This window comes from Bubalus kerabau, chromosome 9, assembly GCF_029407905.1.
Source record: "Bubalus kerabau isolate K-KA32 ecotype Philippines breed swamp buffalo chromosome 9, PCC_UOA_SB_1v2, whole genome shotgun sequence".
Taxonomy (NCBI): Eukaryota; Metazoa; Chordata; class Mammalia; order Artiodactyla; family Bovidae; genus Bubalus; species Bubalus kerabau.
The window spans coordinates 78,367,099-78,386,448 of record NC_073632.1 but is presented as its reverse complement, the minus strand read 5'-3'; the positions used below and the strand labels follow the sequence as shown (position 1 = coordinate 78,386,448).

Here is a 19,350-nt window from a genome sequence, read left to right as displayed (position 1 = left end):
TAAATTATATTTTTTTAAAATTTATTTCTTCTGCCAAACTCATAGTCAGCTTAAAAGCAAAATTCACTTAAATGTTCATTGCAGTCTCAGAAATACCAATTTATTTATATTTGTGTGCCTTATCTTGCCATGACCTTCTGTGACAATTTCTATCACTGCAATATTTTTTTGAATAGAGGAAACTTTTGGGATTCCCATTTTGATTGTGATGATAATGTGACATCTGTGAAGTAGGAATCAAAATAAGAGATCCTTTCTAAGTGCTTCCCCTTATAGTAGTGATAGATAAATAAGCATTACAGCCTTGTTTGTCTCCAAAAATTTTAAATACAGAAGTATAGAACTCCACCATTGATTCAAATCAGGCAGTGATGCCAAAGGAAAACTCTTTCCCGTGGACCGTTACCAGGAGCACAAGAAAGAGCTGTGCTGAATGCTTGTGTTCTGCCACCAAGCAGCGTGAGTCATGGAGCTCTGTGCGCTTCGGTCTCCTTCCTCAGATGGTGCTCGCCTGTCTCTGCCTCACTCTTCCTTAGTGTAAAGAAGGATATCACAGCAGGGGATAAAACGCAAGTGCTGTGACTGCTTCAGATGTTTGTGGAATGGTCATGGCAGCAGAAGATACTATGCAGTGGTCATTTGGTGGGTGATTGGTAGCCATGCGCTGGCAGCACTGGGCTTTGTAAGCATGACAGGAAGCTTTGTGGGAAATTCTACCCCATACCGGGTGCCATGAGCCAATGGCCCTGTCCTGCATCAAGCTGTTCACATTCCCTGGAACTTGGACTCTGCGCTAAGTGGGTTATTCCTGTCCAGAGGGATATTCTTGGTGTCTCACTTAATTATCCCCCATGGTCAACTCAAAATTCTCTATCAAGAAGTTCTCCTCTTTTCAAGAGTTTGATAGCTCATATTTTTTTCTGGTGGCCTCTTGGCTCACATGGTAAAGAAGCTTCCTGCAATGCAGGAGACCTGGGTTCTATCACTGGGTTGGGAAGATCTCCTGGAGAAAGAAATGGCAACCCACTCCAATATTCTTGCCTGGGGAATCCCATGGAAAGAAAAGCCTGGCGAGCCGCAGTCCATGGGGTCACAAAGAGTTGGACACGACTGAGCGACCAACATTTCAACACTTTATTCAGTAGTTATCCTTACATATTATTCTCAGGCACTTTTCTTTCTTTGTCTCTCAATCTCACAACAGGAAACAAAAACAAAAACAAAACATCTTTTTTCTAAGGACTTTGCCTCTTGCAAGGCTTCTTATATTTCCCAATGAACAGTACCTGGGTTTGCATGCAGTAAGTTTCCTTGTTGCTTTGTGGGTGTATTTTTCCAAGGAAATCCACATTTTCTAGGCTGTACTATCAATTTGTAACCTGGGGGTTGGATTGCAATTTAATTCTCCTTGAAGCCTTCACTGGGTTTCCAGGTGAGACCTTGTTATTTGCCCTCCCACAAAGGCCATAGTCTGTCTCCTCTCCCTAGAGACCAGGGCATGTGGACAGGGTGGCAAAAGAAGGCAGGAGACTCCCCAGGCATGAGGCTCCCTCCCAGTGTGGCGCTGCTCCCTTGATGGCAGCATTGTGTGGGGATTTTCAGTAGTGGCTCCCGAAGCACTTCTGGGGCTGACTCCCTGGTGTCATCCCCCTCTTGCTGACAACTGTCGGCAACTTGACTACATGAACCCTTTCATCCGCCCACTCACTGGCAGCAGCTTCCAAGGTTGTTGGTGATCTCCAACCTATCTTCCTTCAATAAAGTGTTGCAATTCAAAGAGTACTAACTTAAGGGGTTAGACCAGCCTAGTTTCAAATCCCCATCTACCATTTCCTAGCCATGTTTGGATTTGTTGCAGAATCCTCCGAGTCTCAGTTTTCTCATCTGTCAAATGGAAACAGTTAACATTTACCTTATAGATTTGTTATAAATAGTAAGTGAAATATGTGAAATGACTCAATAGTGGCTGGTAGGTAGGAGGTGCTAAATAAAAGACAGATGTTACTATTGTCATTCCTAGAGTGCTTTGTGAGCTTGGCAACTTGGTGTTGGTTTCAGCACTCGCTTTGTATATAAAAAAGCACTTATTCTTTCAAAATTAATTATATTGGAGTTGCTTTACAATGTTGTGTTGGTTTCTGCTGTACAGCAAAGTGAATCAGCCATGTGTGTACATATATCCCCTCTTTTTGGGATTTCCTTCCCATTTTGTTCACCACAGAGCACTGAGTACAGTTTCTTGAGCTACACAGTAGGTTTTCATTAGTTATCTATTTTATGCATAAAAGTCACTTACTCTTAAAAGTTTTTTGTTTTTTATTTTAAGAATTTTTAAAGTTATTTGAAGCTCCTTTAAGCACCATCCAGCCTCACATAATCTGCCCCCTTGCTCTCTAGTGCCCTCTTGTGGTGCCTCAGTGAAAGCCACTAGTTTCTGCAGCAACCTTGCTGTGTGCTGTGCTTAGTCACTCAAGCGTGTCCCACTCTGCAGCCCGAAGGACTATAGCCCGCCAGGCTCCTCTGTCCATGGGATTCTCCAGGCAAGAATACTGGAGTGGATTGCCATGCCCTCCTCTAGGGAATTTTCCCAATCAAGGGATCAAACCCAGGTCTTCCACATTGCAAGTGGATTATTTACCTTCTGAACCACTAGGGAAGCCCAGGGTAGCTGCCCTGGGAGAAGCCAATCCTCATTTGCCCTTAGGGGCTCCTATCCAGAACCTAGATAGTAGAGCTCAGTACAGCCTACAGGGTTTGGCTTGAACTTAGAAAGAAAAGAAAGTGAAGTCGCTCGCTTGGGTCTGACTCTTGGAGATCCATGGACTGTAGCCCACCAGGCTCCTCTGTCCATGGAATTTTTCAGGCAAGAGTACTGGAGTGGTTTGCCATTTCCTTCTCCAGGGGATCTTCCTAACCCAGGGATCAAACCTGGGTCTCCCAAATTGCAGACAGACACTTTACCATCTGAGCCACCATGAAAACCCCTAGGCACATAGCAAAATCCTCACATGTGCCTGAATATTTAACTAAAGACATATTAGTAGTTCCCTGTCCCCCTTGGAGTACTGATGCACCCAAATAAGTATCAGTTCAGTTCGGTTCAGTTCAGTTGCTCAGTCATGTCCGACTCTTTGTGACCCCATGAATGGCAGCACGCCAGGCCTCCCTGTCCATCACCAGCTCCCGGGTCCATCGAGTCAGTGATGCCATCCAGCTATCTCATCCTCTGTTGTCCCCTTCTTCCTCCTGGCCCCAATCCCTCCCAGCATCAGGGTCTTTTCCAATAAGTCAACTCTTCGCATGAGGTGGCCAAAAAAGCGCCTTCCCTGTTGGCTCAGTGGTAAAGAATCTGCCTGTCAAATTCAGGAGCTGCTGGAGACATGGGTTTGATCATCGGGTTGGGAAGAATACCTGGAAGAGGAAATGACAACTCTCCCCAGCATTCTTGCCTGGAAAATCCCACGGACAGAGGAGCCTGGCGGGCTACAGTCTATGGGGTTGCAAAGACTCAGACACGACCGAGCATACATGCACACACACACACACACACACACACACGCAAATCAAATTTGACATGGAAACTATAATCTCAGAAAATCCTGGACTGCCCTTCTGTGTAATTGTTATATATTATGCAACCATGTGTGAACAGTAACTGTCATTTTGAAGCAAAATAGAAAACAGTTTCTCTCTTCAGGGTATACAGTCCTCTAGAGATGAGTGCAAGCACAGCCACGTGCAAGGTCATTTTCTGTGACTGTGATGTTAAAAATGTACTTGTGGGTTAGGCATAGCAGGGCTCACTATTCCACACAAAACAAAAGCTGGATTTAAAAATTCAGACCCCCTGGCTGCCCATTCAAATCTCTACCTAATGCCTACTGCTTCTCTCTTTGGCTGCCTTGACCTTTCCTATTTAAAAAAGTAAGAATGAATGAGGGACTATATAGAAAATCAAAATGGCAAGACTTAGGAGGAAATAGCTGAAAAGACTTCATCTTTTTATGCCTGGCGACTTCACTTTTGCTTTCCACTTTCATGCATTGGAGAAGGAAATGGCAACCCATTCCAGTGTTCTTGCCTGGAGAATCCCAGGGACAGGAGAGCTTGGTGGGCTGCCGTCTATGGGGTCGCACAGAGTCAGACACGACTGAAGTGACCTGGCAGCAGCAGCAAAGCAAGGTTTTTAAATGAATTGTTTGCATTTGAGTAGTTAGGGCTAAAAGCACAAGCATGGACGAGCTCTAAGACAGCAAACTCTTGAAAACACACAAAGGATCACTTTGTCAGATGAACAGAAGGCTCTACGAACCCTGTAACCAGTGGCCACCCCTATAGTCCAGCTAAGCCTAGTATGGGATTTGTCTACCTTCTCTGGCAGTAAGGCTTTTTGAGGTGTTAGAATGTGCTTAGCTCATTCTGGTTTCCTGGACAGTGTTCTGAAGGGAATTTACAGAAAGGACAGTTGAATGAACATAGTCACCTTACTCATGCTTTCAGGACCAACATCACCACTCATTCTGTTTTCACCAGTTTCCAGTTTCCTTCTAATTTGAATCACTACACAGTGATTCAGTACAGCACATCACTACAGTGACTTTTTCTCTCCTAAATTCTAATGGTAAAATTCTTATTAGAATTTGATTTTAATCACTAAAATAAAAGTGTCCTTTACTGAGCCTGCCTTTGTGCCTAGTACTATGCTCTGTACCATATAAATGATAGATAGAAAGATAGGTATGACTACCTCCAGTGCATGTGTGCTAAGTTGCTTCAGTTGCATCTGACTCTTTGCAACCCTATGGACTGTAGCCCGGCCAGGCTTCTCTGCCCATGGGATTCTCCAGGCAAGAATACTGGAGTGGGTTGCCATGCTCTCCTCCAGGAGATCTTCCCAACTCAGGGATTGAGCCCATGTCTCTTAAGTCTCCTGCATTGGCAGGCAGGTTCTTTACCACTTGTGCCACCTGGGAAGCCCCAATACCTCCAGTAGGGATGGGCAAAGATAATATTTTAAGGGAGACTGAAGAAGTTTATGCCTGTGTGATTTTTTTTTTCCTCTGTGAGAGGGAGACAGAGATGGAGAGATAGAGAGTGCCAGGCAAAGTAAAGCCTGGAAGAGAGCAAGCAGGTTTTGAAACAGCTGCTACACAGAATGTTAAGGGAAACAACGAGTTTAAAAAGCAAACAACACATTAGTAAAGTCCTTCCCAGGTGGTAAAGAATCCACGTGCAGTGCAGGAGATGTGGGTTCGATCCCTAGGTCAGGAAGATCCCCTGGAGGAGGAAATGACAACCCACTCCAGTATCCTTGCCTGGAAAATCCCATGGCCAGAGGAACCTGGAGGGCTACAGTCCATGGAGTCACAAAAGAGTTGGATTTGACTCAGTGACTTAACAACAACGATTCTTAGAGAAGTGAATGGTTATTGCATCTTTGCTCTTGCCATTGTCCTTGCCATCATCATCAGTTATCATCTCCAGAACAAATTATGCTTCAACCACACAACAGTTACACAATTGAGAAAACTATTACTTTGAAAAACCGATGATCTTTTATGCTAGTTTCATGCCCATGGGAGGGTGTTGAAGGGTGTTTATTGATTGCATCGTCCCTCTCACCTGTGCTTGCTTAGGTTGAGCCCGTGATTCAGAAAGGCCACGAGAGTCTGGTCCATCACATCCTGCTCTATCAGTGCAGCAGCAACTTCAGTGACAGCGTGCTGGACGACGGGCACGAGTGCTACCACCCTAACATGCCCGATGCCTTCCTCACCTGTGAGACCGTCATTTTCGCCTGGGCCATTGGTGGAGAGGTGGGACCACCGATTACTGAGATGTAACAAAGTTAACTGATCACTTTTCCCCCTACGATTCTAACACTTCTAAGTAAAACTCGATGTACGCTTTTTGCTATGAGGGTGGGTTATTTTTCTTTCCACAGGAAATCATTATTTCCTTAAGCCATTTTATTTGATCAACTATAGATTAATACAGTTGTAGAATGTTGAAATATCATTGAGAATGTTTGGTTTTTGAATGGAGTAGAGCTCAGAGGGACTTTCACAGAACACTGTGTCATGGAATTGTGCTCTTTTAGGGTTTTTCCTATCCACCTCATGTTGGATTATCCCTTGGCACTCCGTTAGATCCTCATTATGTGCTCCTGGAAGTCCATTATGACAATCCAACATATAAGGAAGGTGAGTATTTTTGTATACATTCTACCTATGATTTTTAAAAGTTTTGTAACTTTTCCCTTTATTTTAACAGAGTTAAACAGACTTCAAATAAAATAGCATTTAATGTTGTAAAAAAAATTAACCTATACATTTATCATCCAAATTAGGATACCTTTTAGGGTAGAAAAGGGCACTATAAACAATTACACGGGGACAGCAGTCACTGGCCAGCAATGAGCCAGGCAAATGGGCACATGTGGTCACTAATCTTAAAAAGCCATTTGGACATTACTTACCAGAAAGTAGAAATATAGACTTTTCCCTTTCCGGTGTAAATTAGTCTGAAATACATGGTGCTTATGAAGCATTTTCTTTCTAAAAGCACGTATGAAAAACTACCATTCATCACACTAGAAAATATTAAGCATTTTGCTGTGTTGACACTGCAGTTGACACTGGTGTAATATGATGTTGAAATGAGGGGCAAGTATTTACACCTGAATTTACTATGTAATGTCCCCACGCCAAAAACTTACAGGATTCAATATGAAATTATCAATAAAAGAAACTCAAGGTTATGATTTTACACTGATTTGTGCAATTTTTCAGAAAATACTGAGCACCAAGGATGTGCTGGATCTGTGCTTAATGACATAAGGTCCTCACCTTCAGAGATATTATAGTGTAGCGGGAAAGGCAAACAAAATAATCACAACAATTAATACCAAATTATTTATATGCTAATTGATCCAACGGGTCAGTTTACAGGTAGGTAAGTCACTGTTGCAGAAATGAGTCAATTAATTTCCAAGTGGAATGGATTTATGAAGTGTTTGGGGCCGAACCTCTCCCTCCTTAAGATAACTGTGTCACAGCAAGAGATGTATCTTATCTTTCCTCCCCACCATGCCTGTTGTTATGCTGTTCACATCATAGATTCTTAATAATTGTTTGTTGATTATATGACTGATGAATTATTAAAAGACTGGTGATAAACTATAAAGAAAGTTAATTATTAATATTTTTCTCCATCATCACATGGTTTCTAGACCAAGTAGTTTTCACCTCTATGTAAATGTTACTGAGCTTCACCTCAAAACAGTATCAAATAAAACTTCTGTTGAGTTACTATATATTCTAATGAATGACTTAGAATTTTTATTTCTGTCTTCATGTTAGATAATTGTGGAATATATCATTAGATAATACAAACGTGTCTCCCATGGTACGCTGTGTAAGTTTTCTTTGTGAATCTGGATGTTGCCTTTCATTAATCTCTGCTTGTATTCCTTTCCCTTGTGAGAGTTTAAGGAAAATCATAAAATAAATGATATTTATTTATAAATAAAATATATATAAAAATAAACCTATATCAGCTGAATATGGAAAACTTTTTCAAGTACTCAAGCTCACTTTTAATTTTTCTCGTCTAAATGCTCTTGTTCCAGGCTTAATAGATAATTCTGGATTGAGATTATTTTATACGGCAGATATAAGGAAATACGATGCTGGGGTGATTGAGGCTGGCCTCTGGGTAAGCCTCTTTCACACCATCCCTCCAGGCCTGCCCGACTTCCGGTCTGAGGGCCACTGCACCCTGGAATGCCTGGAAGAGGTATGGTGTGTCTGCTCTGTGAGCTGCTCTTCCTAGATTAATCTATGCTTGTAGAAACTATGTTTGGAAAATTCCAAGTTTATTACTAATCTTTTTCTTGTTGTCATGCTATGAAATGATTGTTTACAATTTTAGCGAGACCTTTATTGCTTTTTAAAATCCTGAAGGCTGCAGGAGTGGAATTTTGGTGTTTTCCTTCCTTTCCCTTCCTTTGTTTGTTTCATATTGGACACTTCATTTTATCTTTTACGATTTCAGCCTTTGTGTAGTCCCCTTTTGCTTTCTCAACTTTATTTTTTATTCATATTTGTTTTTTCCATGATTTATTTTCATTTTTTCTCATTTTCTCTGATTTATAGCTACCGACCCTTCTTTAACCAAATAGCAAAAATAACTAATATAAAATACATATTGGATAAGAGAAAACTATATATAAGTATTTTATAATGGCTGCTTCATTCATAGTTCTTTTTTTCTTGAATGAAAGTATTTCAACATGGATCGTATTCTTTATAAATTATAGGATATTGTGGTTGTAGACAGTATGGAAGACTGGTAGAATGGAAAGGTTATGCTCTTCTGAATTATTTAGACTATTTAGACCATGAATTAAATTGCCATGACATCATTCTCTAGCTGTAGGACTGTGAGCAATTCATTTAATTTAATTCTCCCAGTTCAATTTTCTTATCTGGAAAAGTGGGAGTAGATTCTCCCTTTAAGAGTTTCAATTTTCAAGCTACCAAAATACTGGATTCTTTTTGCCAGAAGCTGTAACTGTTTGCTCACCTCCTAAAAAAAGAAAAAAGAAAGATAAGAAAAAAGAAAGATAGAAGTGATCAGTTGGTCCTCAGCAAGCATTAGTTCCTTTTCTTTCCTCCCAGCCAGTATTGCTTCACAAAGATAGGAATAAGTCAGGAAAAATCCAAATTATAAATGTCTGACAGCTCATGTGTTGACTTAAATTGTGTTAGCTTTTTTTCTCAGTTGTCCCTCCAAGTCTGTTTTAAGGTGAACTGTCTGAACTTGTTTGGACACCTAATCAGGTCTCCCCCTGTATCTCCCGTAGGCTTTGGAAGCTGAAAAGCCAAGTGGCATCCATGTTTTTGCTGTTCTGCTCCATGCTCACCTGGCAGGCAGAGGCATCAGGCTGCGTCATTTTCGCAAAGGGGAGGAAATGAGATTACTTGCTTACGATGACGATTTTGACTTCAATTTCCAGGAGTTTCAGTACCTAAAAGAAGAACAAACAATCTTACCAGTATGAATGTTTTTATTCTTTATCAGTGAATGTCATCAAAATCCTGAGACATATACCTGCTGAGAATTAGCCAGGTTTCTCCTGGTGTAATGAATTGCTCATCCTATCCATAGCTTCAAAGCCACCCACCATGGCTGTTGCATAACCCTCACGGGATGTGTTTGATCTGTTTTCCAAAATTGAAACTTGTTTTTCTTACTATTCCCAGGGGCAACTCAAGTTGTTGATTTCAAAGGAAATAAAACTTAGGTTTTGTGCTCTAAGCACCATTTTCTAGACTCCCCAGTTAGTAATCCCTTGGCTTGCAGTTCTGGTAATGGTAAGATCAGAAGTTTTGAAAGTTTCATTGCAATAAAAGTGAATATAAGATCTTTTTTCCTTTTGACTAAGGTATTAGGACATAGCTAATTATATTACTGTGTGTAACCCGGCTGGCAACCATTCTTGAGGTTCTGATGAAACAACACAGAAAGGAATCTTATGCCTTCCAATGATGAACAATTTAAAAATTTTATGATGCTTCATTTTGTCAAATTTTTTGACATTGAGCTCAATAGTTATACAAGTTCCTACCCTAGTTTTCTTCTTAAAAGTCAGATATTTATACTATTTATGAAATGAGAATAATAGCAATATCTTTTCAACATGCAGTAATTCCCTGGTATACTCTGGGAGAATACCAGAATATCTGGAAAGATGAAGTTTGAGTGAACTCAAGATTCTTAAGGACTACACTCCATTTTATGGTGGTGTCTGGTGTTGGGGCTCTCTAACCAGCTTTTTTTGGGTTGTCTCAGAGTTCCTCAACTGATATGTCATGAGAGGATATAAATGTTGAAATACTGATTCCTCCCTTTGAATATCCAGGCAGTGAGGACAAATCTGAGGGCCATTACCCAGAGCTTGCTGCTTCTGGTCTGTAACTAGCCTGTCCACTTACCTGACCGGGAGCCATAAAAAATTAGTTTCTTTATGTGCAGTACTGTTCAAAAGGTTGAAAAGTACTGGAAAAAATAAGTTACTAGTAATTTGCCTCACAAGTCTGTTTTACGAAAATAAATACCTGATTAAGGACCTTTAAAGTAAATAATGTAAATAAGAAGATAATCACAGTAACTAGTATCTGTGGCCAACACTTAAGAAGTGTTTAATCTGTACTTAGAACTAAATGTGTGTTCTGTCATTTAATTTCCTCACAACAGCTGTGTGAGATAAGTGCTATTTTTATCATTATTTTTTAGATGAACAAATTGTGCCCAGATGATTCATTTCCTTACCTAAGGTCATGCAGCTAGAACATTGTGGAGTCTGGCCTGAACAAAGAGAGCCTTATTTGTTTGTTTGCTTGCTTATTATGCTAGCAAACCTAGAATTTAATAGATCAAAAGTCTACTCTTGAGTCAAATTACTTAATGCATGCATTCATATAGCAGATTAAACTGTTGGCCTACAGATGTGTTAGATAAATAAAACAGCATGAAACTCCAATCTGAAAGCTTCCACTTTTATGTTTTAGGGAGATAATCTAATTACCGAGTGTCGGTACAACACAAAAGATAGAGCCCGGATGACTTGGGTAAGAAGAATTTTATTATTAAAATTTATTTGTGGAGGGGGAGAAATAAGCTTTTATTTTAGAGCAGAAAAAAAGAAAAAGCATTCCTATTTGGAAGCAAAATTCCTGACTGTCTTGAACATGAAACATCGTAAAAGTGAAATCAGAGCTGTTTTAAGATTTTATCAGATTAACTAATGATATTATGGTAATATTTGCAGTGCAATTTATTGACTCTTTCATGAAAAGCTATCCTTAATCTTTTAGTTTTTCCTCACCGAATATTATTAATAAAAGACCTGTGGTTACTAATGACCATGCACATGATTCTGGACTTAGATGAATCAAAACTTCAAAAAGAAATGAATTCCATGACCTTAGGGCTTCTGACCCAAAGAGAAATCTGGTTCCAGCAGATTTACTGGGGAGTTCTGCCAAACATTCAAGAAATAAATCTCTCATGTCTTCCTCAGTCTCTTCCAGGGAACACACAAAAAAGGGGGAAACACTTTCTACCAACTCATTTTATGAAGTTAGCATAATCTTAGTAATGAAACCTGACATGGGCAGTACAAGAAAGGTCAACAACACACACCAGTTGGAAGTCACATTGACAATGTATTGACAAACCAAATCTCTCATTATATAAAAATGAAAGTTAGGACTGATTTGGGTATAACTAAGTGATGTAAAATTGGTTTAATTAGAAAATACATTAATGCCATTATACATTAAGAGATTGAAGGAAACAGACTTATGATTATCTCAATCAGGGCAGAAAAAGCACTCATAAAATTTGTCAGTCATGGGGGTAAAAAAGGACATTTATCAAACTAAGAATAAGAGAGAATTTCCTTAACCAGCTAAAGATTAGCTGTGAAAAATCTGTAGAAAATATCAAGCTAAATGAAAGGCTAGAAGTATTTCTTTAAAATCAGGACAAAACAAGGATATTTATTATCACTGGTTTTATTCACTATCATAGTAGAAAAGAAATAAAATGAAATACGAAGATCAGAAAGGAAGAAGCAAAGAAGTAAAACACATTATTCACAGATATTGCCATTTTCCACATCAAAAACCTCCCCCAAATTGATATACCTAAAGTTAATTATATTTTAGAATGCAGTAAACTATCTGAAGAAACTGTAATTTAAGACTATAAATTCTATAGAAATAAAGTAAAATTAGATGTGTTTGATCTCTGTGAAGAAAATTATTAGTTTTTAAGACATTAAAGGTCACCTAAGAGATTGAGAGACTGTGTTCATGGATAGAAGGCTCAGAAAAAAAAAAAAAAAAAAAAAAAAACACAAAGATAATCCTTCTTTATAAATTGGTTTATAAATTTGATGTAATTCATAAAGCTTATATTATTTGGGGTTTTGCTGTCTAACCAAGAAATCTTCCCTTAGCCAAAGATTTTCTCCTATTTAAAAAAATTTTCTAAAAATATTGCAGCTTTTTTTACATAGAGCAAGTTAATTATAAAATCTACATAGAAGAGCAAAGGGTTAAGACTTGGCAAGACTCTACTAAAAGAATAAGATGAGAAACAAATTACTAGATATGAAAACTTACTTTCAAGCTATGGTGATTAATAGTGTGGTTTGAGTCCAGAGTTAGAACAGTGGAATGGAATAGAGATTCTGGAAACAGACCTACAAACCCCCTGTATGGAAACTTGATTTAGGATAGAAATTGGTATTCAGGTAAGTGAGAGAGGATGGACTTTTCACTAAAGAATTGCTGGTACAATTGCCAGATGGCAAAAATAAAATTACATCTTTATCTACCACAATTCACACATAAAAATAATTTCCAGGTAAATTAAATATTAAAATGTAAAGAATAAAATTTTAAAAACTTTAGAATAAATAAATATATATATAAATAAATGTATATTATATATATATAACTTTATGACTTTGGAGTAGGTAGGAACTTCTTAAAATATGAAAAGTACAAACTAAATTAGAAGATTGATGAGTTTGTCTACTTTAACACTTTTGGTCACTTAAAAAACACTATTAGGTGAAAAGATAAGTTTTAAACTGAAAAAAAAAATTGCAACACATAAAGCATTAGTATCCAACATTTAAAATAAATTCTATAGATCCATAAGACAAGCATAAGACAAACATATGATAGAAAAAGAGCAAAGTGTGTCCTTCACTGGGCGTTGCTGTTGATGTCAGGGAATGACTCACTTAAAGTCATACTCTCTTCTCCAGCAACCAATGACTGGTTGATGTGAGAATACAAAAGATTGATTCCCTTCCTACAATTTGATGTAACTCTGACTAACCATCCAAGCTCAAAGGTAGATTAAATATATTTACTGAGATGTCAGTTGCATCCTCATTTGTAGATCAGCTTCTCCTTTTACCCAACCCTTTATCAAGTGCAAGGCATGATGTTTTGCAATTTGTAAAATCATTGCATATTAGCCACTATACTACATTAATGTGTAGCTATGAACACTACTTGGAGAAGGAAATGGCAACCCACTCTAGTACTCTTGCCTGGAAAATCCCATGGATGGAGATGCGTGGTGGGCTATAGTCCATGGGGTCACAAAGAGTCAGACACGACTGAGCGACTTTGTTTTACATTTTTAACTTTTTATGAACACTACTACTGTGTTTTCCATCTTCACTTTTGAAGGATAGAGAATTTGCTGGATACAGAGTTCTTGAATAATTTCTTTTTTCTGGAGCACTTGAATATGTAATTCCAATATCTTTTTGTTACTTCCATCATTTACGATAAAATGTCAGTTGTCCATTGTATTGTTCTCTGTATGCAATATATCATTTTGCTTTGCCGCTTTCAAGATTTTCTTTTTGTCTTTGGCTTTCAGCAGTATGACTATAAAGTGTCTAGGTATGACTTGCTTCATAATTGTCTTTGGCATTTGTTGAGCTTCTTGGGTCTGTAAGTTAATGTTTTTCACTAAATTTGGGAGGATTCCCACCATTTTTTTCAAATAGTTTTTCTTACTCTTTTTTCCTCTTCCTTCTCATTCAGGGCCTGCGGTTGCATGAAGTGAAAGTGAAAGTCACTCAGTCATGTCTGACTCTTTGTGACCCCATGGACCATGCAGTCCATGGAGTTCTCCAGGCCAGAATACTGGAGTGGGTAGCCTTTCCCTTCTCCAGGGGATCTTCCCAACCCAAGGATCGAACCCAGGTTTCCCGCATTGCAGGCGGATTCTTTCCATCTGAGCCACAAGGGAAGCCCAAGAATACTGGAGTGGGTAGCCTATCCCTTCTCCAGCCTATCTTACCATCCCAGGAATCAAACCAGGGTCTCCTGCATTGTAGGCAGAGTCTTTACCAACTGAGCTATCAGGGAAGCCCATTTTAGTTGCATACATGGAACATTTAATATTGTCTTACAGCTCTCTTGGGTTGTTTTTTTACCTAGTTTAGTCTTTCTCTCTTTGTTCTTTGAGTTGGGAGATTTCTAGAGATCAATCTTCAAGTTCAGTACTTCCTTCCTCTGCTATCTAAAGTTGCTATTGAGCTCATCCTGTGAACTTTTAATTTAGTTATGCTGCTGCTGCTGCTAAGTCGCTTCAGTCGTGTCCGACTCTTTGCGACCCTATAGACGGCAGCCCACCAGGCTCCCCCGTCCCTGGGATTCTCCAGGCAAGAACACTGGAGTGGGTTATAGTATCTTTCAAATCTAGACTTTTTATTTGGTTCTTTTTTTGTGGTTTCCTTTCTCTGATGTTATTTCTTATTTTTTCACTCATTTTTAGCTCATTTATCTGTAATTGAACATCTTTCTTTAGCTCTTTCAACATGTGTGTGTCTGTTTTTAAGTCTTTGCTAAATCCAGCATCTATATCCTTCACAATAAATTTCTACTTCTGAATACAGGTCATAGTTTCCTGTTTCTTTTCATGTTTAATAACTTTTGGTTGAAAATTGGACATTGTAGATAATATATGGTAAGCAACTCCAGATTCTGTTCTTCGGAGGATCTTTGATCTTTTTTTAATTAGTCCACTATTTACATTTAGATTCAAAGTGTGTAATCTGTTTCCCCTGTGGTATGCAGATGCTGATATTTATGACAACAAGATTATAGAAAATTCAGTGCAATCAGGCAAAGATTCCAGCACACTGACTGATGGGTATCATGTTGCTAAACATCCTCGGAAACGTTCACCATAGTGAGAGCTTTACACCATAAACAGAACTTTGAGGAGATTATTAGGTTATTTAAGAAAGATAACTTTTAAAGAGTTGGAAATAATTAATTTTAAAAGTGCTACTATCTTTTTGAAAACCAAATTGTCATTTAGGTGATTATTTTTCAGCTTTAAGATGGGTTACATTTCAATATTGGAAGAAACTGTGTAACGTTTGTGGTTTGTGTGCTGTAAGTATTAGAGTTGGTGGAACATATACTTTTTTAAGTAAAATATCTCCATTTTCAGGGAGGATTAAGCACCAGGAATGAAATGTGTCTCTCATACCTTCTTTATTACCCAAGAATTAATCTTACTCGATGTGCAAGTATCCCAGACATCATGGAGCAACTTCAGTTCATTGGTGTTAAGGAGATCTACAGGCCAGTCACGTAAGTAGTAAATGGATTTCATGATGGGGATAAGGGTGGGCTTTATTTTCATTTTAGATTCATCACCATGTTATGGGAATCCTTTATGTGCTGTTCTGTTTGATTATTTTCAGCTGAGGCGTCCAGGTGACCATCTTGTTTACTATGTCCAAGGTCTTTCAGACTACTCTTAGGTTCTCTAGTTTTCTAGGAAGACCTGAAGGATTCAGCATGTAATTATATTCATGGGTCCGTGGGGTCGCACAGAGTTGGACACAACTGAGAGACTTCACTTTCACTTTCAACACATATTATAGTGAAAGACTATAAAAAATGAACCAAAGGAAAAAGTACATGAGGCAAAATCCACAGGAAACCAGGTACAAGTTTCCAAGGCAAGCTTTCAAGAAACCCCTTCCAGTGGAGTCTCACAGAATGTGCTTAATTCTACCAGCAGCAAATTATGACAACACAGATGAAGTGTTGTCAATTGGAGAAGCTCATTAGAGACTCAGAATTCAGAGTTTTTATTGGGGGCTGGTCACATAGGTGCTTTCTGTTTGGAAAATACCAAAATTCCAGACTCCCAGAAGGAAAGCAAGTATTCAACATAAGCAGCATCATTTATACAGACAGTCTAGGTATGGTAAATTATGCTTATCATTTAGAGAAAGTTCTATGTTAGTAGAGAAAATTGTTTGCTATTAAGTTCCCTGATGCCAGCCAAAGGTCAGCCTTCCAAGCAGGTGTTCCTAGGATGTCAGTCTCAGGCTTGCTGTGTTAATTCTTTCTGCATAGTTGTATATGATAGGAATGACTTATGGCAAAATAATAAACAAGATAAATATTATTCTTGCTCCCTTGAGATTGTATATTAGAGAGGGTAAGAAGTACTAAGCAAATAAACATATAAGATTTCAGATGTTGAAAGATGTTATGAAAATAATTGAGACAATGAAGGAAGTGTGTTTTTGTTCTCAGCTGGGTGGTGAGAGCTTATCTGGGGAGCTGTCTTAGTCCCTTTTGTTTTAACTACCACAGACAGGGTAGCTTATAAACAATAGAAATTTGTCTCTCACTGTTCTGGAGGTTGAGAAGTCCAAGATCAAGGTTCTGGCGGATTCAGTGCCTGCTGTGGACCCAGCCAGCCATCTTTTCACAGTGATCTCCCGTGGCACAAAGCTCAGGGAAGCTTTCTCAAGCTGCTTCTATAAGGACACTAATCCCATTTATGAGGACAGACTGTTCCAAAAGCCCCACCTCTTAATAACATCACCTTGGGTGTTAGGATTTCAACACGTGAGTTTGTGGGGCAGGGCGGGGACACAGATATTCAGTCTATATCAGAAGGTGATGTTTGAACAGAGACCTAAGTGTTGAGGAGCCAGTCATGGAAAGATCTGCAAGTATACTCTGCAGAGAGAATGAGGCCAGCATGTTCAAAGAACAGCAAGAAGGTGAGTTTGGCTGAAGCAGAGGGTGGGCAATAAGTGGGAGGTATAAGAGCAAGGGGGACCAGACAGTGTAGGACTTTATAGGCAACAGAAGGACTCTGGGTTTTAAATGCAAAGAGAAGCTCTTATAGGGTATGGTGTATGTGTGCTAGTTGTTTGGTCGTGTCCAACTCTTTGCAACCTCATGGACTGTAGCCCACCAGGCTTTTCTATCCATGGAATTTTCCAGACAAGAGTACTGGAGTGGGTTGCCATTTCCTACTCCAGGGAATCTCCCCAACCCAGGGACTGAACCTGAATCTCTTTTGTCTCCTACATTGGCAGGCAGATTCTTTACCATTGTACCACCTGGGAAGCCTTCTTATAGGATCAGTTCAGTTGCTCAGTCATGTCCAACTCTTTTTGAACCCATGTACTGCAGCACACCAAGCTTCTCTGTTCATCACCAACCCCTGGAGCTTGCTCAAAACTCATATCCATCAAGTCAGTGATACCATCCAACCATCTCATCCTCTGTCATCCCCTTCTCCTCCTGCCTTCAATCTTTCCCAGCATCAGGGTCTTTTCCAATGAGTCAGTTCTTTGCATCAAGTGGCCAAAGTATTGGAGCTTCAGCTTCAGCATCAGTCCTTCCAATGAATATTCAGGACTGATTTCCTTTTGGATTGACTGGTTTGATCTCCTTTCAGTTCAAGGGACTCTTAGGAGTCCTATTATAGGAAATAGGTATTCAAAATGTTAATTTAGCCACTATGTTGAGAAAAGACCCTAGGAGGGCAAGATTAGAAATAATATAATCAACCAGGAGATTTGTGATTGTCCAGTTGAAAGGTGAGGGTGACTTAGACCAGGATGGTGCCAGTAAAATTGGTGAGAAATGGTTCCAATCAGCTTACATTTTGAAGGTAGCCCTCACTGGTCTTGTTGATTAACTGCATCTCTAGGAGATGGTGAGGGAAAGAGAAAAGTAAAGGAAAAATAATGATGTCCTAATGGTGCAAGGAAACATGTTTGAAAAAGAAATTGAGAATTATTATTATTATTAATATTAAGTTTGATATAGAAAAAAAGGATTTTATCCATTCTTAGCAGTACCACAAAGAAGAATTAGGATGGCTCGTAGAAAGTTTGAAGTGTAGGTTTTATTTTTATACAAGGAAGAATTTTCTAATGATTAGGATTTTTCTAAATTAATCAGTCAATTACAAAAGGATTGATGTAATTAGGCAAAAGTGACACATAGATTTTTGAGGGGGTGTATTTAAGTAAAGATTAAATAAACACTTAATGAGGATGTGGTAAAAACATAGATCTGAAGGAGAATATAATTATGGCCTACTCTTTGTTCCAAAATTTTATAGGGATTATAAATTAGAAACTGCAAACACTCTTCTTTTTAAATTAAACCCACTATTCATAGATATGTTCTACTGAGTTCTAATTCAGTCAACCCAATGACCACCATTTCAGAGGTCTGTATCTGCTAAAATACAAATAACAAAATGCTGATATAAATTAGGTTGTAGCTTCTGAAGTGTTTTCACATATGTAATTTCAGTTAATTTATTTTCACACAGTTTTATTAGGTAGAGCAGTATTTGCAGTCCCAGTTCAGAGAAGGAAATGGAAACTAAAGATTAAGACTCTGTTCGGCTTCATAGATTACATAATCAATGGGGGAGGTGGGATTTGTATTGTCGTTGCTATATATGTGCCTTTTTGTTCATGGTAACTACATGGTGAACTGTCATGTCAAATAACATGTCAAATAAACTGTCAATAAAAATCACAACAACACATAAAATGTCACTCTAGAGTAGCAGGATGTAGTCTTGTTTTTAAAATATTGAGATTATATGTTTCTTGCGTGGGTGTTCAGTCACTTCAGTCACGTCTGACTCTTTGGTACCCTATGGACTGTAGGCCACCAAGCTCATTTGTCCATTGGATTTTCCAGGCAATAATACTGGAGTGGGTAGCCATTTACTTCTCCAAGGTATCTTCGGGACCCAGGGATCGAACCCAGATCTCCTGCATTGCAGGCATTCTTTACCATCTGAGCCACCAGGGAAGCCCATAGTGCTTCTTACTAAGACTTAAACGGGCTTCCCTGACGGCTCAGACTGTTCAGGAGTCCAGCTGCAATGTGGGAGACCTGGGTTCGATCCCTGGGTTGGGAAAATCCCCTGGAGGAGGGCATGGCAACTGACTTCAGTATTCTTGCCTGGAGAATCCCATGGACAGAGGAGCTTGGCAGGCTGCAGTCCATGGGGTCGCAAAGAGTCAGACATGACTGAGCACAGCACAGCAAGACTTAAATAGCTTTGTTTTTTTCCCTTTAGAATATTTTTAATGTATTGACTAGAAACTCCCTAATCAAGAGAACGTTGGAGAGAATGTTAGATGAACATTCAAAGCTGTGTATTTACAAGATGAACAAACTGCATGCTATGATCCGGTTACTTTCTTTTCTGCTCAACTTGTATGAAGCCTCAAAATCCTTATCTCCTGTGTCCCAACAAGCTTTATCAGTGTCCACTAGTTTGATCTCCTCCAAGAAATACTGAAGTTGGGATTTTCATCACTTAGACAGGGACAATTGCTTCACAGAACAATACTAGTTTTGAGATGTCATTGCCCACATAAAAAGTTTAACTACATGTTTAAATATATTTATTCTACAAAAATATGAATGAAAAAGAACCTCTGTT

The 19,350-nt window shown here is 38.9% G+C and overlaps 1 protein-coding gene across 1 annotated transcript in view; it reads left to right on the top strand.

The window, feature by feature from the left end:
- MOXD1 (monooxygenase DBH like 1) overlaps window positions 1-19,350 on the top strand; it is a 95,244-nt gene that overhangs the window by 65,941 nt on the left and 9,953 nt on the right. The window contains exons 5-10 of the mRNA XM_055535654.1: window positions 5,637-5,816; window positions 6,101-6,203; window positions 7,631-7,797; window positions 8,867-9,058; window positions 10,575-10,634; window positions 15,064-15,206. Of these exons, the coding sequence (XP_055391629.1) occupies window positions 5,637-5,816; window positions 6,101-6,203; window positions 7,631-7,797; window positions 8,867-9,058; window positions 10,575-10,634; window positions 15,064-15,206 (845 nt within the window). The remainder of the gene's footprint in view (window positions 1-5,636; window positions 5,817-6,100; window positions 6,204-7,630; window positions 7,798-8,866; window positions 9,059-10,574; window positions 10,635-15,063; window positions 15,207-19,350) is intronic.